Genomic DNA, 19,977 nt, shown 5'->3' with positions numbered 1-19,977 from the left:
AAATACTTGTGTTAGATAAGCTTCGTTTGGGTGTGAGTTGTAGTGCTGTCTACTGTAAATTCAGTGTTAAGGAATCAATTATATATTAAATAAGATGTTTTTAAATAGAAACTCACAGAAAGCAAGATTATGTTTTGATCGGTTGACAAAAATATTGGGACCAGTGGCTTGCAGGAACCTAACCCTAGATTTCCTCTAGGAGCAATGGTTTAGTGTCTGCTAATTCAGTGTCCACGGTGACTTTATAGAACATAGTTATTGTGAATAAAGAGAATCAACTGTACTTAACCTTGCTGCTCTGTGGGAGTGACTAAGAAGGGCATTCTGGGTGTGTGGTGGTGGCTTTTTAGACCTCAGAAATGACCCTGCCTCCCCACCCCATCTGTCTTAGTCTGTTCCTGCTGCTATAACAAAATACCACAGGCTGAGTGGCTTATACACAGCAGAAATTATTGCTCACAGCTCTGGAGGCTGGAAGTCCATGATCAGGACGCCAGCATGGTCGAGTGAAGGCCCTCTTCCTGGTTGCAGACTTCTCCTTGTGCTCTTACGTGATGGAAAGATCTGGGGAGCTCTGCAGGGTCTCTTTTATAAAGTCATTAATCCCATCATGAGGGCTCCAGCCTCATGATCTAATCACCTGCTAAAGGCCCCACCTCCTAATACCATCGCCTTGGGCACTGGGACTTCCACATAGGAATTTGGGGGGACACAGACATTCAGATCATAGCATCACCCAAGGATCCCCCCCCTCCACTTCCTGTTCAGAGCAGGGACAGGAGAGGCAGGGGGAGAGGTGAGGAGAGACGGGGAAGGAACAAACCTGGGCAGAGGGCAGCCTGCAACATCCTCTAGAGGTTTGCTGCCCCGCAGAAGCAGGGTTGGTACCTTAAATTAAAAAATTAATTTAAATTAAAATAAAAATATGTTAAAAAATTATTAAAACAAGAAAAGTGGGGCTGGAGCATTTTCTTTAAGCCACCAGAGAGAAAGCAGAGCCGGACTCTCTCCCTCCTTTCTACCGCTACTAATTCTTTGGTGCTGATCCTTCCCTTTCAACTCTTCTTTCTGAACAAGAACAAAGAGAGAAGCCACCCCCGTCCCTGCAGCAATTCTCAAAATGAAAGGGATTTTGACGCTCCCCTTCTCTCCAGTTAAAGCCACTGGACGACATCAAACTTGCTCCCTCCTCGGGGAACAGCCCCTGAACCCCCTGTAAATGGTTGAGCTTCCCTTTGGCTTTTGACATCCCCGGATGGCACAGAAAGCCGAGCCCAGACCCTCTAGAACATTCTACAAATGACGAGATTGCCCGTGGCCACTTGTATTCCCATCTGTTCAATATTTTCTATTTTTTTTTATAAAGCAGCAGAATTGTTTTTCAATTGGAACCTTCCAGCTCTACTACCATTTGTTAAACAGAGTAAAACGGGGCACCCTGGTTACATCTGGGAACCTTCGGTGCTTTTCCTGTAGTCAGGAATCCAGGCAGAGGGGTCTCTTTAGACCTTGAGGACTCCCGTGGACACAGCTGGAAAACTACTCACCTGACTCATGTCCATGGGGTCCAAACGTTAGCATGCCTCAAAATAACCCACTTCCAGCCCAGATTGCTGCCCCATCCCCAGAGTGTCTGATTCAGGAGGTCTGAGGAGGCGCCCAGGACTTTGCCTTTTTAACAAGTTCCCGGATGCAGCTGCTACTGCTGGTCTGGGGTCCACACTCGGAGAACCACTGGGTAAGGCAACGTGTCCAGATGCTCTTCTCCTCACCTGTCTGGCTGTTAATGGCTCCTCAGGGTCGGAAACACCTGACCCAGCAGCTGGCGGCTGAAGCTTCTGATCTCTGCCTTCGGACCGAAGAGCCAGGACTGGGGGACAGCCCCTGCCCAGCTAGATCGTCTCACTAGAGTGTCCAAATTCAGAATTTTCCAAAGTTGAAAGCACAGGGAATTCATACTGACTTACAGCTTCTGTTTTTCCTCTTGCTCCAAATCATGTGGTTTCTTTTGGTTTCATCTGTTTGCACAATAAGTTTGTTTTGTCTTTCTGCTATAGGTGTGTGTGGGTGGGTTCAGCTGCTTCAGAAAGGTTAGCTGAACCTTTATTTAAGCAAGCGCCTTGTTAAAAACTGAGGGATAAAGTGGGGGCACTGGTTTTTTAATTTAGAAAAGGGATCGCCTGAAAGTCTTCTCTGAATAACCGAATTCCTTTGTACCATTTAAAAGGTACATGTTGAATGAAGGTACATGCTCATGAAACAGAGTTACGTAACCAGTACCTAGCAGGCTGAGTCAGTTGGGATGCACCTATATATTTGTTCAGAACCTTTGGGTTTCCAGTGTCCAGCTGGCTACTATTAGGTTGAAGCACATGAATCGCCACATTGGCAATTGTCAAAATATTGACAGCTTCGTATGGTTCAATCTAGCACAGGATTTTGTTCTTGGCTTGGTTTTTCATGGTTCTGGAGCTGCTTTATGTAGTAGGTAGGTTTTGACTTTCTGAATAAATAGTTAAATCTTGGATATCTGAGATCAGTTTCCTTTTGTCCTCAGTATCCTCAGCTCTGCATTCTCTGTTAACCAAGGACCGTCAAGGCACGCAAGGAATCTTGCACCTGGGAAGAGGATGCAAGGAACTGGGAAAGACAGTGGTGGGAATTCATGTGCTGGATGATCCAACCCAGATCAAAGCCTCTTGTAGTTTTGGAATGGCATTTATGACTTTTCCTTTAGTTAATATTTTCCTTCCTGATTACGTTTTGCTTCTGCCAAGCTTAAAAGTAATTTATGTCCTCTGAGCACAGACTCGCTCTGCGAAAAGGGTATGAATGTGCTGGGAAGGAACCGTCAAGCCTGTTCAGGGTTAACCGTGCAGAGCCAGCCTACGGCCAGACATCTGAAGGTCGGTGGCGTCTATACTCTCATGTGGGCTGCTGTTCACAGGCTGGAATATCTCCCTCGCGACTAGAGATCACTTGATGCGCCTGGCTTGGAGTTTCCAGCCAATTTGCAAGCCTCTCTGGGCACTTTCTGGTTTTGGCTTTGTTGCTTCTCAGCGGCTGCGTCTCGGAGGAGGGTGGTGCAGGATCTCCCATCTCGGTGGCTCCTCGTATCAAACCCCAGGCCTCGGTTGGACTGATTGTCCGGTGCTCCTGTCGACCGAACGTAGCTCTCCAAACCAGCAATTTCAAAGCGCTTTTCTTTCTCTGGCTTGCGTCTCACTTTCAGCCCGAGCTGAGTCTTTGGCCTTAGCTCTTGCCCTATTACGTGATGGTGTGCACTTGGGGATTCAGGAAGAAAAAAATCAAGGGGGCCTGTGAGGAAGGGCTATTGTGTTAATACCTTCCAGATGGTGATGTGAAATGGGAGATAAGATGCTGTCACCCATCTGGCCCGACAGGATGTGATAATGCTCGGCTTGTATCTTGGGGGCCGTTATCACACTCCCATGACAGCCAGGGTCACTCTGGTGTTTGTCCTTGGACAGGGGCTTAATTTGGCAACTCTCTCCCATCTCTAAAATGAAACCTGCTATCAGTTCAGTGGGGGATCCGCCAAGAAGGACTCAAAAGCCCTGAACAGGGTGTCAAGAGACAGCAGCTGGTGATGGCATCTCACTACAGCTGGGCTTGGAGGACTGTCGGGCTGAGTGCCAGCCCTGAAGCAACATGCTCTGTGTTTCTCAGGTCTCGTGTGCGTGGCGACTACATCCAAACGGTTAATGGGACCAGTTGTTGTTAGTGACGACCTTGGTGAGGTACTGAATCAGGGATGGCAAACTCTGACCCGTTAGTAGTGGTTCCTTATGGATCTGTGTTGAGAAGGATTCAGAGGTCTTGTCCAGCTGGGCCTCGCAGGAAAGAATGCCTTGATCGACATGCCATTTCTGTCTGCTGAAAGTATGGTGAGTTTATTTGCCCTTTTTTTTGGTCAACTCTTCCCTTAAAAAATAAAAGGCTTAAATTAAATCAACATTTCCTTCATCTTCCAAAAATGCAAATACTTGACATGAATTTGAATTCAGCTTCTTTGTTATTCCATAGGAGACATTGATTAACTCCTTACATGGGAAAAGGGATTAGTGGACTTTTACAACTAGAAGGGTCTTTGCAGCCCTATTCCTGGCCCATTGTATAGGGGAGGAGATCAAGGGCAAGTGAATGTAAGTGCCTTGCAGAAGCCAACTGAGGGGAATTCCTTGGCGGTCCAGTGGTTAGGACTCCGCGCTTCCAGTGCAGGGGGCACGGGTTCGATCACTGGTTGGGAAACTAAGATCCCACATGCCACGTGGCATGGCCAAAAAAGAAGCCAACTGAGAATGCAGATGTGGACCCCGTCTCAGGGCTCTGCCCCGCTCTGTGCTGGGCTTGACAGCTGCCCACGAGTTCCCAGTGAGGGCTGGGAGTGGTCCTGGGCATTGGAAAGGGCCCGACTCCCTGAGAATAACGTCTCTAAGAGAAATCACTGCTGCTCACGGGAGACTTGAGCGGACAGCAGCTGGCAAGGGGAGGCCGACCTGGTCACCGGCTCCTCACCTCTGCTCCAGCAACAAGGCCCGCTGGCAGCTCAGGGCGCCTTGGAGGGGCCCTATGGAAGCTTCCCCTCGGGATCTAGAACCAGGGCTGACTTCAGGGGCATGTGACCTGGGCAGTCGCCCAGGGCCCCGTGCTCAGAAGGGCCCCGTGCTCGGTTCAGCAGGCTGCTGTCGTCACCCTCCTGAAATTCCTATACTTCAGGCACACGGGGCCTTGCGTTTTCACTTTGCTTTCATTTGCATTCCCGCAGCTTATGTTGCTGGTCTCACCTCAAGACGGTTGGACTCTGAGATTCCAAGAAGATAGGACAGTTGTCCTATCACATGTGATTCCAAGAAGATAGGACAGGTCCCACTGTCGGTGGCCTGCATGTTTGAGAGGCCAGGGGGCGGGAGGGAAGGAACTGCCATGTGTTGCGCACTTGTTCCGGGCCTGACCCTGTGCTGGGGGCTGGAGAGACCACAATGGCTGAGTCTCTAGTAGGAGAAGAGGACGTATTAGCGGGAAACAACAGCATATGCAGAAGCCAGGCCCAGTCCAGCCTGGCAATGCAGGGTTACCCCTGCCGGGGATGGGGGGAGCTTCCTTGTTTGGGTGACACTGCAGGATGATTATGGGGTGGGCTAGGAGGGGGGCCTGAGAGAGGTGGGCGGGGATTCAGGGGCAGGGTCTGCTTGAGCAAAGACACAGAGGCAAGAAACTGCCAGGAGCCCTTGGAGACTGGCTTGGTGGGGTCAGGGCAACAGGAGAACAAACCCGGGAGGGGACAGAGCTGGGCTGCGGGAGCCCCAGCTTGCGATGCCTGGGAGTTTCACCTGTATTCCATCAGGTGTAAGGCGTGGAAAGTGGGGGGAGGGCTTCAGGCAATGAAAGGACCTGATCAGAACTCGAGTTGGGACATTCTGGTGTCTGTGTGTGTGTGTGTGTGTGTGTGTGTGTTGGGGCGTGGATGTGCAGGAGCCCTGCTCAGAGAGGCTGCAGGCCTGGACCTGCAGGACAAAGAGGACAGATTCTGGAAGGACAAGGGATGTGACTCAGCATGAAGGGGCCATGATGGGGCGAGAGAACAAGGAGAGTCAAGGACAGTCTCAACTTCTGGTCCAGGGCCTGGACAGCTGGTGGGGCCATTAGCCAAGCTGGGGAGAAATTTGGGGGGAGGAGGAGGGTTAGGAGGGAAGAGGAGGAGTTCCGTAGGTGCCCGTGTGTCAGAGCTTCGGTCGTGAGTCACTGAACCTTCCCCTGTTGGGGCCTGACCTCCCCGCCTCTGGGGTTGGACCCAGGGCAGGCTGCAGACCAGGAGGGAGGGGCGCCATCCTTCTTAAAAGAGCTGTTGAGTCATTTGTTTGGTGCCTTTAGCTGATGGGAACAGGCCAGCGCCGGAAGGGTGTGGCCCTGGTGGTCTGGGTGCCAACCAAGTGAAGGGCGGAGCGGGCAGGCATCCGGTCTCCAGGCTGAAGAGCTGAGGGGACCCCAGGGTGTTCTCAGGGGTGGGGGGATGCGGTCGGCCTCGAGGCGTCCTCATCGCAGTGTGACTGTCACTGTGCTTCCCCGTGGGGTCGGCCTTGTTCTGAGGCCACAGCTCCTCCCCTCTGCCAGGGTTTTCAAAGACAGAAACCTTCCCTTGCACTCTGATGGAGTTGTAGAGTACAGAACCACGAACTGTGTCACCTTTTCTGTTTGCATTAAATTAAATAAAATCTTCAGGCGGTGTGCAGAGGAAGGGGCTCCGCCGGTGTAATTTCTTTAGAAAGCAAATTTTAGACTAAAGGCTTGAGTTTGTAAGTGGCCTGTTCACTGCTTATGGGTAAGAATAAATGTAGCTTTCCAGAGTGTGAAAGTGGCTTTCTTAAGGAGCTTAACAGCCCCCCGTAGTTTTCATTATTCGTTTGAGTCTTCTCTTTACGAAAAAAGTTATTTCAGCCACTGTCCATGTTGTTACAAACAACAGTTTGAACAGCCAAGGCATCGTGCCATCTGTAAACCCACTTCGCACGTTTGCCAGTTCTGCCCACGAACTCATTGTAATTTTTGTTCACGTGTGGATTGCCTTGCTCTGGGCTTAGCCAGGGTCATTACTCTCTGGTCTGTTTTGCTCCTAGTTTCCGTGAGGCCCAGGGGAGAAGGTCATGTTGTTCCAGCTCTGTCTCTGCTCCCTGAACCCGGTTTGGTCGTAGCCATTCGGGACTCCCCCCCGACCCGCCCCCAGCTCTCCCTCTGCCCGTCCGAGTGCCCACTGTGGGTAGCCCGGCTGGATGTTGGGCTGCTGGGGTGAATCTGACAGATAAAGCCCCTGTCCTCAGGGAGTTCGGTCTCCCTCGTGGTCTTCAAGTCCCAGCTGATGGGAGTCACCGAGGAGGAGCTGGGGGCTTCCGGGTGTGTGCTAGGGGGTCCGTTAGAAAGTGGACATGGAGCTGGACCCCAGCTTCGACCTCTGGCTGGGTTTCGGGCTCCCGGTGCTGAGTCACGCGGTGTTAAGGACTCAGAGCCTGGGTTCCCATCCTGGCTCCACCGCCTGCTCGCTCTGTGACCTCGCCTCTCCGAGCCTCGGCTTTGATCTCTGTAAGGTGAGGGTGATGGCATCTGACTCAGAGGCTGTTGTGGCGCTTCCCGAGGTCACGTATGTGAAGCACTTACCCCAGCTCACAGGCGCAGGCACCTAGGACAGAGCCATCCCGGACATTGGCACCGGCAGGGGCGAGCCACTGCTGTTCTCGTAGCTGCGGAATCGTGAAGGCCAAGCCAGGACGCGGGAAGCGGAGGAGTTGCTGGCCCGGGGAGGACGGGGGCTTCCAAGGCCAGGACACAGCAGGGACAGCCAGTGCTGTGGGAACCCAGGGAGGGGGGCCCGGCTGGTCCGAGCAGAGCAGGTGAGGGTGAGGAGGGTGGGGCGAGGCGCGAGGCAGAGGCCCGGCCCTGCAAGACCTGCCCAGAGCTGCGACGGGGATTTGGGGCTAGACTGAGAGTTCTTTCGCTGTACTGGGTGCGCGGTGCCCGTGGCAGCCGTCCTCCAGGCCGGGAAACCAACCTCGCAGGTGGACGTGGAGGAGTTGGAGATTAGCAGGATGCCCTTGACACGGAAACCCGGAAATCCGAACGCCCTGCCTTCCTGCAGTGCGGGAGCTGCCAGCAGGAGCTCACGCCCATAGGGAAGCACTGAGTCCCCACCAGAGGCTGTGAAACTCGTAACCCCAGCTTCGACCTCTGGCTGGGTTTCAGGCTCTCGGTGCTGAGTCACGCAGTGTGGACAGCAGTGCGGACAGCCGGAGAGGCTGGGAGGGCTAACCCGCCCTGGAAGTCTGTGGACGGCATCGCTAGTCTTGCTTTTGCCAAAGGGGAAGATCAGAACCTCTTTTGAGCTCCAAGCCTGGTGCCTTTTGGCTCCAAGGGTGTGTCTGCAGGTGGCCGTCCTTCCTGCCTTCCCTCCCGCTGGGGGCCACCCTGCACTCCCAGCATTTCCCTGGATGTCCAGCAGGGGGCACTCACCCATTAAACCAGGGACAGGGCTGTGCTCTGGGAATCCTTCCCCAGGAAAGAGGGATCCCGGCAAGTTCCTGGCACAGGTTCCTTGGTTACCCACCAGCCTCTTCACCTTGACTTTTCTCAGCCTCAGAGTTTTGGGTCAAATCCTGGGGAGTGTGCAAAATTGTATTTTAGTTTCCAACTCCCAGAGTTTCACTGCTTATTAAAAAGTGATGAGAAACGATCATATGAAAGTCCCTTCCCCCAAACAAAACTCAAAAACAAGACAACTCAGAGTGTTCTGACACCCAAGCTGCCTGCAGCCTGGGTTCTGCTGCAGCCTAAGGAGGGGGGCAACTCACAGCCTGGCCTGGGGGCTGCTGCGCTGGAAGGTGCACCCCGACTGTGTCTAAGCAGAGGCCTGGGGAACCCGGTGGGGAGCCTGGGGCAGCAGTGTGCTGGGTCTTTAAATGCCCAACGCCATGTGTGTGAGTGGGTTGGGAGGGGTGAGGGGGCCTGATGAATGTGCCATTAAGGAGCCGAGTCCCACTGGGAATAATTCTCCCTTTGTGTCCCCAGCACCCCCCCAGCTGCTGCCCGTGTGGATCTCACTCCCCCGGCCTCAGAACACGCATCTTTGCCTTCCGCCCCAGCTGGTGATGCACACGCATCTTTGCCTTCCACCGCAGCTGGTGATGGAGTCGAAGCTTCCATTCCCTCCTGCCAAGGTCTAGCCAAGGACTTAAGCAGGTATTGTACAAAGCTCTCCTTCCAAGCCGCTGCCCCCAGAGAGGAGGGGCCTGGTGGTCTCTGTCCCTTAGGCCCTGGGGGAGCTGCCTTTAGGGTGGCACCAAGAAGGCGTTGACAGTTTGGACCCGTGATGCCATGTGTGATTGTTTGGGCTGTAGTCGATCTGAAGTTTATCCATGCTAACAAGCTCTCCATGTAACAAAGGGGACGTCCTGTGTGAGTATTGGTGTATTAATTGGCGTTCTCCAGAGAAACAGAACCAGTGGGATATATATATACACATATACAGGCATAACTTGTTTTACTGCACTTTGCAGATGTTGAGTTTTTTACAAATTGAAGGCTTGTGGCAACCCTGAATTGAGCGAGTCTATTGGCGCCATTTTCCCAACATTTGCTCCCTTCGTGTCTCTGTGTCACATTTTGAGAATTCTCGCAGTATTTCAGACTTTCTCATTAGTATATTTGTCATGGTGATCTGTGATCAGTGGCCTTTGATGTTCCTATTGCAAAAAGATTATGACTCATTGAAGGCTCAGATGACGGTTAGCATTTTTTAGCAATAAAGTATTTTTTAATTAAGGTGTGTACAATGGTTTCTTTAGACATAATACTATTGCACACAATAGTCTACAGTATAGTGTAAAAGTAACTTTTATATGCATTGGGAAACCAAAAACTTCGTGTGATTCACTTTATGGTGATATTCGCTTTATTGTGGTAGTCTGGAACCATACTTGTATTACCTCGGAGGTCTGCCTGTTTAGAGAGAAATTTATTTTAAGGAATTGGCTCATGAAAATGTGGAGACTGGCAAATCCAAAAACTGCAAGGCAGGCCAACAGGCTGGAGACCTGGGGAAGAATTGATGTTGTACCTGGAGTCCAAAGGCCGCCTGCTGGCAGAACTCCCTCTTCCTTGGGGGATCTCAGTCTTTGTCTCTTAAAGCCTTCAACTGATTGGGTGAGGCCCACCCACATTATGGGGGGTAATCTGCTTTACTTAAAGTCTACTGATTTAAATGTTACTCTCATCGAAAAAAAAAACCTTCACAGCAACATCTACACTGACCAGATATCTGAGTACAATGGCCGAGCCAACACTTAAAACTAATCATCACAGCAAGTATTCAGAACTCCTGTTTCTATGCAGACAGCTGGTTCTGATTAGAAACTATTCTGCTTAGCTATTAAGTCTTCTAAAGAGCATTTTCAGTTAGTCTTTTCTTGTGGAGGGCTAAACACACCTGGGTGTGTTGAGAAGGGGAAGCCCGTGGCCTCAGAGAGTCCTGCCACTGGGGAGGCACAGAGGTGCCCAAAGCTAAGCTGAAGGAGAGAGTGAGAGTACAAGGGGTGGCCAACGCATCGATGATCACCTGCCAAGCCAGTGTCCAGAAGTAATAGAGGAATCAGGGGAGAGGAAGCTCGTTGTATGCAGATGTGGTTCTAGAACACGCAGTGATGAGGAGGTGGGGATGGAGCTGGACCTGAATCTCTCTTATCTGGACGATACTCCATGGAGCAGACGCTCTTCCTTGCCCATTATCTCCTGAGGTCTACCTGCCTCTCTGTTGGTCCCTTGTCCCCGAGGGCTTCCCAGGGGAGGCAACTTCTAAGCTGAGAGTTGAAGGCTAAGTGGAGTTAACTACACACGGGCAGGGGAAGGAACAGCATCTGCAGAAACCTTGAGGAAAGAGAAGGGAGCAAAACTGAAGAGGTCCCATTGAGGCTGGGGCCTGCAGAGAAGGGAAGCGGGTAGCACAGTGGGCAGGGGCCGGTGGTTGGCATACCGTGGCTCATGTTAAGGATTGGGGGCTTTATTTTTTTTTCCTCGGTAGAATTTTTTTCGATTAATAGATTTCTTTTAAGAATACTTTTAGACTTACCAAAAAAATTGAGACAATAGTATCAAGAGTTCCCACTTACCCAAGCACACAGTTGCCCTATTATTAACATCTCAACAATAGCTTGGTTCATTTGATGCAATTCATGAACCAATATTGACACATTATTATTAACTAAAGTCCATAGTTTATTCCGATTTCCTTACTTTTTCCCTAATGTCCTTTTTCTGTCCCAGGACCCCATCCAAGATACGACATGGCATTTAGTCTTTATGCCTCCTTAGGTGCCTCTTGGCTGTGACTGTTTCTCAGACTCTCTTTGTTCTTGATGACCTTGACAGTTTTGAGGAGGACTGGTCAGGTACTTTGTCGAATGTCCCTTAGCTGGGATTTGTCTGATGTTTTTCTCGTGATTAGAGTTATGGGTTTGGGGAGGATGATCACAGAGGTAAAGTGCCATTTTCATCACATCATATCAAGGATACTTACTATCAACGTGTTTTATGACTGTTCACATTGACCTTGATCGCTTGGCTGGGGTCGTGTTTGTCAAATTTCTCCACTGTCAAGTTCCTCTTTTTTTCCCCTGTTCCATACTGTCCTCTTTGGAAGGAAGTCACTGTGGGCACGTCTCAGGACTGGGGAGTTGTACCCCCTCTTTTAGGGGGAGTATCTACATAAATTTCTTGGAATTCTTTTGCATGGGAGATTTGTCTCTTCTCCATTTATTGACTTATTCAATCATTTATTTATATCAATATGGACTCGTGGGTATCTATTTTATACTTTGAGTTATAATACAATACTACTTTGGTTGCTCAGATTGTTCCAGCTTTGGCCATTGGGCCATTGGCTCTTAGGGCTTTATTTTAAGAAGGTCCAGAAGCCCTGAGGCAGGCAGAGATCTGAGCAGATTTGCATTTTTAAAAGATCTCTCCAGCTGCTTGGCAGGGCAGGAGTGGTTTCAGGACTGATCAGGGCCCCCAGGCCCTGAGGCTCCCTGTCCTGGCCCAGCGGACTGGACAGGACCAGGGACAGCTGTGGTCCCATTGCCCTAAGTACACCCTCAGCTGTGACTTCAGGGTGTTGCCAACTCCAGTGTCTCTCCATGGCTGCTTTTGTCAACGGGGCTATGGCCTGGATCCAGGGATCCAAATAAATCCTGTCTTTTTCCCTTTGGCGGGTCCTTGGAAGTTTTCGAAGCAAGTTTCAAAAATATACAAATGAAAATTTAATTTCACTGAAATGGAAGTTGTTATTCGCCAGGCCTGGGCCAGAGTCTGAGGTCCCTGTTGGTCTCATGATTTGGAGATATATCCTCCATCAGTGCCCATTTCCAGCCAGGCCTCTCTTGTTGGAGCTGTTATGCCCTCTGTGTGTTTTCACCATGCCCAGGCGACTGCAGTGCCCCTGACATCTGTGGCTTTGTCTTCCCCTCTTTGGGCTTGGAGGGGAGAGCAGTGGGGCAGTGAGACCTGGTGTCTTAGCAAAGAAAGCCCAGGGCACATCTTATTACAGAATCGACAGATGTTCTGTTCTTGCAGGCATGCTGGGTGACTTCCTGCAGCCTCCTCCTGCTTCTGATGGCTGCTGTGGAAATGATGACATAATCCCACATTTCCAGTGCAAATGGCTTTTCTCCCGGAGTTTTCTCACCCTCCCCCCTCCCCCCATGTCCACTGGTAATCATTAGGCCACAAGCCTTGGGGAGAACAGATGTGACTTTGAGAGAGTCCATGGGGAGGAGAGGGAGCTTCATTTCTCTGCTTCCCAACCCTGCCCGAGGCAAAGGGGTTGTCCTGGGAGGGACACTGCCCACCAAGGTGGCAGAGCTCCGACAGGCCTTCCTTGTTCCTTCAGCACTGCCCGTCTGTGGCCTTTGTGCTCCACAGACACCCTGACCTACTAAAGCTGTTTGGAGAGCATTATGTGGCGATTAATTGAGCTTTAAGAGGCTGAAGCCAGGCAGGGAATCTGCAGATAAAGAATTTCCAGGAACGCAAGTCGAAAGCCCTCACTCTTGCCAAGGCAGCCACAGCTGACCCGGGGTTTTTGGACCTCGGGGGGCTTACGGCAAAGAGCCTGCTGTGTTGGCACGTGGGGCAGGCAGACGTGAACCTCAGCAAACATCAGAGCTGACCTCCTGCTCTGCCTGCTGGGGATGGCAGTCCCTAAGGAATCGGTAACTTGGAAACCTGGCCAAGGGCTGCCTGGACGACCCAGAAGGAATGAGCCGGGGGAAGCAGCCGAGCTCCTTGCGAGGAGGATCTGGTTCCAGGTTGGTGCAGGGAGGCCAGGGGACAGCACCCCTGAGGAACACCACCCTGAATGCAGCCTGGGGTCTGGGGAGAGGCAGGTGGCCTGGGCTCACCACGGTTTCTGGTGGGACGTTCTGCCCACCGTGGGCAGCCCTCAGATGCTCCCGTCTCTCTGTCAGCACCTCTCCCGGACTTGAGAGCTTTTCCTGGCAGGAGAGGGAGTGAGGAGACCTTCTCCCTGGCCCCTGGGGTGGGACGCTCCTCCTGCCAGCTCAGGGGAGTGAACCCCTTGAGAAACACTGCACGTCCTCGCACACAGAGCTAGGTCATTTGCCCACTCACAGCTCAGTGGGTAATTTTGTAGGGGGGGTCAGGACCATCCCTGGGGTTGCTGATGCTGAGACTCTCTGGTGATGAGATGCTGCACCGAGCAGACCGGGATCTGATCTGGCCTCGTTCCTTTATTTACGTGAACCGCGTTTCATTTCACTCACTCTCCTGCCCGTCAGACCCACTTCTTGCGGGGCAGCCCTGGGCGTGGATATGCTGCTGAGCGTCACCGTCCTGGCGGGACAAGCAGAGGCTGCCTGACCTGGGCCTCCGGCTCTCGGTCGATCTCATGAACAGGCACCAGTGTCTGGGGGCTGCTGAGCTTCCCCGTGTTTGCAGGTGGGCGTGTCTGGAAGCTCCACCTGGCTGGCTTCAGCCCCAGGAGCACAGCGAGGAAGCCCGTCACTCCGTTCTCCAAACACAGTTCAGTAAACGGTGGCCTCCTCGGTCCGGGCGGAGCGGGTGCAGAGCAGGCGGGACCCATGATCCCAGCCCTCAAATTCTTTTTTTAAATTTATTTATTATTTTATATTTTTATTTTTGGCTGCGTTGGGTCTTTGTTGCTGTGCGCAGGCTTTCTCTAGTTGCGGCGAGCGGGGGCTACTCTTCGTTGCGGTGCGCGGGATTCTCGTTCCAGAGCACGGGCTCTAGGCGCGTGGGCTTCAGTAGTTGTGGCTCGCGGGCTCCAGAGCACAGGCTCAGAGGCTCAGTAGTTGTGGTGCACGGGCTTAGTTGCTCCGCGACATGTGGGATCTTCCCAGACCAGGGCTCGAACCCGTGTCTCCTGCACTGGCAGGCGGATTCTTAACCACCGCGCCACTAGGGAAGTCCCAGCCCTCAAATTCTTTTTCCCGTTTCTGGGGGGAGACAGAAGGAGAGTGGGCCCCCAGGCAGGGCTCCCCTGGCCCTGCTTATTGGGGTGCAGTTGGGAGACTCCTCCAAAGCTGGAAGGGATTCCGACCTGATTTGGGGTCCGGTGAGGAGCAGGGTGTGCATGGAGCTTTGAGGGGCCAGTGAGGGCGTGGATGGAAGTGCCCAGCCCAGCTCTGGGGGCGTGGGAGGTGTCAGGGCAGCGTGAGGCCTGGGAGCCCGCCTTCCATTCCCAGTGGTGCCCTGAACCCCATGTTAGGTTGGCTGCCACTTTATAATTTTAGATTTTTGCATTTCAGGAGGGTCTCTGTGTCCCCAGCATTGGGCATTTCGTGGGGAATATGGGAGGCACGGCCTCAGCCCTCCAGGAGCCGACCTGGCCCAAACCTCTGCTTTGTAAGGAGAAACTGGATGCTGGGGGTACTGGGGGGCGGCTACCCTAGTTTGAAAGGGTCAGAGCAGACCCCTCTGGAGAGCGATGTGGACCTCCCAGAAACCGGGAGCCACACCTTGCTGTCCCCAATGCTAGGGGACCAGAGGCATGTTCCCAGGCTGGACACTTACTGCCCCACGGAAATGTTGACGTAAGGTAGGACCCCTTCATCTTTTTCTGCATTAATGGCTTAAAGAGACGCAAAAAAATGTGAATATACCATACACTTATTCTGCACTGAACTTTTATAAGTCACCAGCCTCTGAAAGCTGTCATGAGACCTGGTAATGTCTCTCGCACATTTTCTTAGGGTCAGTGGGATGCGGCAGGAATTGGGTCAGTCTGCTGTCATGGCAAGATTGTCTTCCCATGGACAGATCAATTCCTAAAAAATCTGGGTATTTGGGAAAAATAATCCCTTTTCCTCAGGCACTAAGTTATAAGGTAATTGCATCCAGTGACGGTTAGGCAGGGTGCCTAGGGGTTTACATAGATAGGGCCTATGGGATGGTTATGAAAAGAAGGAAGTATTTTTAGGGTTTGGTAGCACACATGTGCACACACACATGCCCACACACACACACACACACACTCACACTCATTCAGTCACTGCCCTCAGATGTTATGCTAATTATCTATCAGTAGATGCGTATGGTTGCTATTTCTGGCCCAGCTGTTCTGGATTTCTGTTCTATCACAGAGCCTTGAGTCAGCAGTTCTGGGACTCAGCGCCTGGTTTTCACTGCTCCACTCACAAGTAGGACAGCCCCGTGTCAGGCTCTGTGTCACGGCTAGTCGGGCATGGGAAGACATTTACTGCAGACCAGCTGACAACCGGCCACCTTCCTGAACTGGCCTCTGCTCTGGGGCAGCGGACGTCACAAGGACCCAACGAAGGAAGGGCCACGAGTTTTAGAGCTTCTGCACGTGCTCTTTTGCATTTTCATCTTGGAAGCATTTCCACACTGAATGGCCACTTTGGGGCCACTACGGAGAACCCTCTCTCAGTCCAGATGGGTGGAACCTGCAGTTCTCAACCTGTTTCTCCAGTCTGGCTTCAGAAACCAGCTTTACTGTCCATTTTGACAGCTGGGAGATTCCATCTCTGTTTACACTTGAATGTTCTCTTTAAAAGGCCTCTTATTCCTGGTACAAAGTAACCTCTAAAACCAGTAGGCTTAAGCTCTAGAGGAACTCAATAGATTAACACAACAGTCAAATCAAATACAACATTTTAGCTCTTTTAACAAGGACTGAAATGTTTTTATAGTGCTTTTGCAATTTTCTGTTCTTCTTGGAAACAGTTCTCCAAGAGGAAAGATGGATTTCACTGGTTATGTTTTTGATCCCAAACAGTCAATCGGTTCTCTCTTCCCAGGTTTGAATGAAACTTGACTATTTCTTAGTAGAAGCTTGAACTCTGGAGGTCGGTGTTTTATTTGGCCAAATGTCTCCCTGTTTGGTTTTGCCTATGATCTTAAACCTAGTTGATACAAGTAGTTACAGTAAGGGGTGCAGATTATCTAAAGAAAATTGTTCCTTGAGAAAGACCACTTAAAATGAATCCACTTGTTGAATCAAACTTCTACGGTAATAGTGGGAAAAATGTTTAATTGGGACTTGATCTTGAAAAAAGAAATGAAAAAATTATGAGAATGATTAATATTTAACAAAATGTGGACTTTAATGATAACCATATGTTCGTGCTTAGCATGAACAAAGAATTTTGGCTATGTTTTTCTGGCAGATTTTCAGACTTGCGTATTCTTCACTTCGCACTTGACTCCTGAAGCTCAAGTACACAGTCACTTTAACATAAATGCTTCAACAGTTTTCTAAAGGGCTCCCTCCGTTCTTTGATGTCCTCTCTTCGAAGCTACCTTCTTCCTCATCTTTGTGAGTTTCTCCTCTTCAGTTGTTCACAGATCACCATTTCTCAACAGCTTTGGGTGGCTTTTGAACAATGCCTCAGGATCAGATTCATTCACTTCATGGTGTCCTGCAGCTTCTGCTAGGTTTGCAGTTTTCCTTTGCAGTTGGTGGTGCTGTATATTTCCCCACAATCAACGAGAGACAACTGGCAAGAACTTGTGAAGCCAGGAGGAGTATTTGAGGGACAACTGAGTCCAGAAGTGGTTGCTTTGTTGATGAACATCTTCCAAGGCTGACCTTTGCTTCCCCTTATTGTAACCTTGTTACTGTGGGAACATGGATGGGGGGAGGGGACCCTCTCTGCAGGATGGGGCAACTAGAAATATATCCTCCAGGAACTTCTGATTTTATTGATTGCTAGAAGAGCTAAGTAGGGGCTGATATGCTTGCTGAAGTTGCCGTATGAAATTGAATGTTGTGTTGGTGGAAGGATATTGTTGACGGCATTATCCACCACATATCCTGTTTCCTGATGGAGAACCCGTAGGAAGGAACATGTTGAGAATATCAGTCACGCAAAAAGCTGCTTATCCATGGAATGGCCTTTTTAAAAAAAATCTGCTTGGTTTTATGAATTGTGTAACTGAAAATGATTGTTTCCCTTTTTGCTTTGGCTGCTGGGAAACGTAGAGCCAAACTTGCAGCTTACTCCAGCCAGGGCTTAGGTAAGTACTTTCGGGATAACCTCAGTCCCTCAGGCTTTTAGCCATCTTTTCTTTCAAAATTCTTTTGCTGTCTTGAATTGCAAGCTTGAGTCCTTTTTGAGATTAGGTAGGATATATTTTCTAAAATGTTATCTCAAGAGTGTCTTCTACCATTTCCATCTCAAAAGAGTTGAATTTATTTGGTAAAGAAAGAAGGATTTTAAGGATCTTATTTAGTCTTCTGGGATGTGTGTTTGTGTTACTGATTTCTTTTGCACATGCGATGAGGCTTCTCAACTCAGTGCTGTCCTCACTTTTGCATAGCCCTGGGTTTTAGGGTTAGACTGCTTTCCTTCCTTCTTGTAGGAATCAAAGATTAAAAATGTATCCTGAATCCTTAATTTTAAAATAAAAGTGAGTCTTATCGCTCTCTCTTTTTTTAAATATTTATTTTATTTATTTATTTTTTGGCTATGTTGGGTCTTAGTTGCGGTGCGCGGGCTTCTCTCTAATTGTGGTGCGCGGGCTCCAGAGCACGTGGGCTCTGTAGTTGTGGCGTGAGGGCTCAGTAGTTGCGGCGCTCGGGCTTATTTGCCCTGGAGCGTGTGGGATGTTAGTTACCGGACCAGGGATTGAACCGACGTCCCCTGCATTGCAAGACAGATTCTTAACCACTAGACCACCAGGGAAGTCCCCCTTATCTCGCTTTACTGATTTCTTTTCTAGTACATTTTGGGTTGCCTTCCTGGGTCTAACGGTAAAATCCTCAACCTTCACCTTCTATCCTAAAAGAATTGAAAGGAATTTTTTTCCCCATGAAGAGTAGCCTTTGGGGTGGTCCTTGCTTGCAGGGAACTTTGAAAGATCTCAGGTGTACCTATGGTGAAGGCGGTGAGAAAGGCATAGAAGATCAGCCCTTTTCAAAGAGAGAGCAAGAGAACCTTGGAAAAGATGAGGTTTTACCTGAGCCTGCTCTTCAGCCCAGGTAAACCACTCAGACTCCGCAGGGTGAGCATGTGAGATTTAATGTTGGAGTACAGAGGGTGATCAGAATCCCTGTGGCCCTGGAAATGAAGGAACCCCACAATCTTCTACCTTTTCTCTATTTACCATAAGACTGAAGACTTTTGCCAGGACCTGTTCCCACATCCTCTGAGGTTTCACACCGTGTATGTTTATGAAGCTCTGGCTGAGCGTGGGGCACACGGCAGGCCGGAGAGAGTGGACACCAAACACAGACACACGGATAAAGCGAGGCTCTGATGAGGCGAGAAAGCACCAAGGCTTAAATCTGCCCGCGGTAGAGAACGGGGAGAAGTCTGTGGGCTGGAGGAGACTCACCCCTCCTGGAAGCTGGCCGGGAGATGGGCCCTGATGCACAGGAGAAATTGGGGGAGCTGGAGAGGTTGGGGAGGAGCACCTCCTCGGCTTGAGGTCACAGCGGGGACCCTGGCCCTGCTCGAATGCAGGATGGAGCCAGTGTCAGGATCAGGGCCGGAATATAGTACTGGGACTTTTTCCCGAAGGCAGTGGGCACCTTATGGAGCAAGGCCGCGGGACGTAAAAGCTGTGTCTCCAAAAGCCCAGGAAAACGGACCCCTGCTCTGTAACACCTGGGTGGGGAAAGTATCGGCAACACGCCGTTCGTGACCTGCAGCCTGGTCCTGCACGCTGGTCGGCTTTGCTGGTGTCAGGCTCCTATTTACATATGGTTGCTGAACGTGGGCCTGAACTCGGGCCTGAAATCAAACGGCTCCCAGCTCTTAGAATCTTAGGAAAGGCAGTGAGCGACAGGCTGGCTGGAGCTGTGGGTTGTGGGGCTGGACCTTCCGGGCTTGAGATGAAGGAACAAGTTGCAAGCGGGTGGTGATGGCACAGAGCCGGGACCCTGCCTAAAGGTTGGCTTCCTAAAGAGAAGGTCCACATGCTTTTGTGCAGCCTCCCTATGGTCCCCACTGTGACGGTGAAGGCCAGAGACTTGAAGAAATAGGATCTTGCCCAGGCCCATTCTCCATCTGTATTTACATTATTAGTGCGCGCCAGATGGATTTTTCTGTGATCTGACCTGGTTTCCTTTAGCCAGTGTGCTTGGGCTAATTAGCAGCGCAGGGGTCCACTGGTCTTGTTTGGAGAGTGTTGTTGCTATGGCAACTGGAGACTTCCCCAAGGCTGGAGGCAAAGATGAAGCCGCTCAAGCGTGTTTTTCTTGGGGTGTCAGAGGTGCTTCAAATTACTCGCCCTTTCTGACTGTGGCTCGGTCCCTTGGACCCTAGTGGGATTTAAGAGTCTGTACCGTATATCTTATCTCTCAATTACAGGGATTTAGCAGGTTTGCTGATCTTTCTGGTATGTGTCAGTAAGTAACTTGAGAATAGACTCATCTTTTTTGACATTTATAGGCCAGGCACATGCTAAATGCACTAATATATGTGGAATTGCTAATTGATCTAGAAATGATGGGTGCATTCCTTGATTTATCCAGGTTTCTAGGATGTCTTGGGGACATCAGTAGGAGGGTTGGCAGTGGAGCCCATCTAAGTGGGCTTAGCTGACCTTTAGCGTTCTAGAATATGCACACTCTGATCCAGAGGCCGGCAGAGGGGGAGGAGTTCAGGTCTCATCAGGGCCATGGTTAGAAACATTGGGCATCACTGGTTTGGTGGAGAGAGGAAGTGCCCTGCTGTAGCGGCCTCTGCGTCTCACGGAGTGGCCAGGTGCGGGCAGGTAGAGTCTGGAGTGTGGGGTGGGTGTGAAGAGGCGGTAAGGGAGGGAGGAGGAGCCGGGCCGTTTGAAGGCAGCACTTCCGGGAAGGAAGGCTGGGACTAAGCAGAGGGAACTGATGGGACTCTTGGGACTGATGGAGGCTCAGCTTCAGCCAAAGGTCTGGCCCAAGTGGGTGCTCAGTGCAGGTTTGACGAC

General features: G+C 50.8%; 1 protein-coding gene across 13 annotated transcripts in view; it reads left to right on the top strand.

Annotated features, from left to right (window-relative positions):
- The window catches only part of TACC2 (transforming acidic coiled-coil containing protein 2), a 209,174-nt gene that overhangs the window by 109,794 nt on the left and 79,403 nt on the right, over positions 1 to 19,977 (top strand). For 10 of the 13 annotated variants that reach the window (XM_057531486.1, XM_057531484.1, XM_057531483.1 and 7 more), the window contains one exon: positions 8,578 to 8,748. The exons of the other annotated variants lie outside the window; for them this stretch is intronic. In XM_057531486.1, coding sequence (XP_057387469.1) covers positions 8,578 to 8,748 — 171 coding nt within the window. The remainder of the gene's footprint in view (positions 1 to 8,577; positions 8,749 to 19,977) is intronic. 13 annotated transcript variants of the gene reach the window in all.

The sequence above is a fragment of the Balaenoptera acutorostrata genome, chromosome 16, assembly GCF_949987535.1.
Source record: "Balaenoptera acutorostrata chromosome 16, mBalAcu1.1, whole genome shotgun sequence".
Lineage (NCBI taxonomy): Eukaryota > Metazoa > Chordata > Mammalia > Artiodactyla > Balaenopteridae > Balaenoptera > Balaenoptera acutorostrata.
This window is presented reverse-complemented; position numbering and strand designations above follow the sequence as displayed.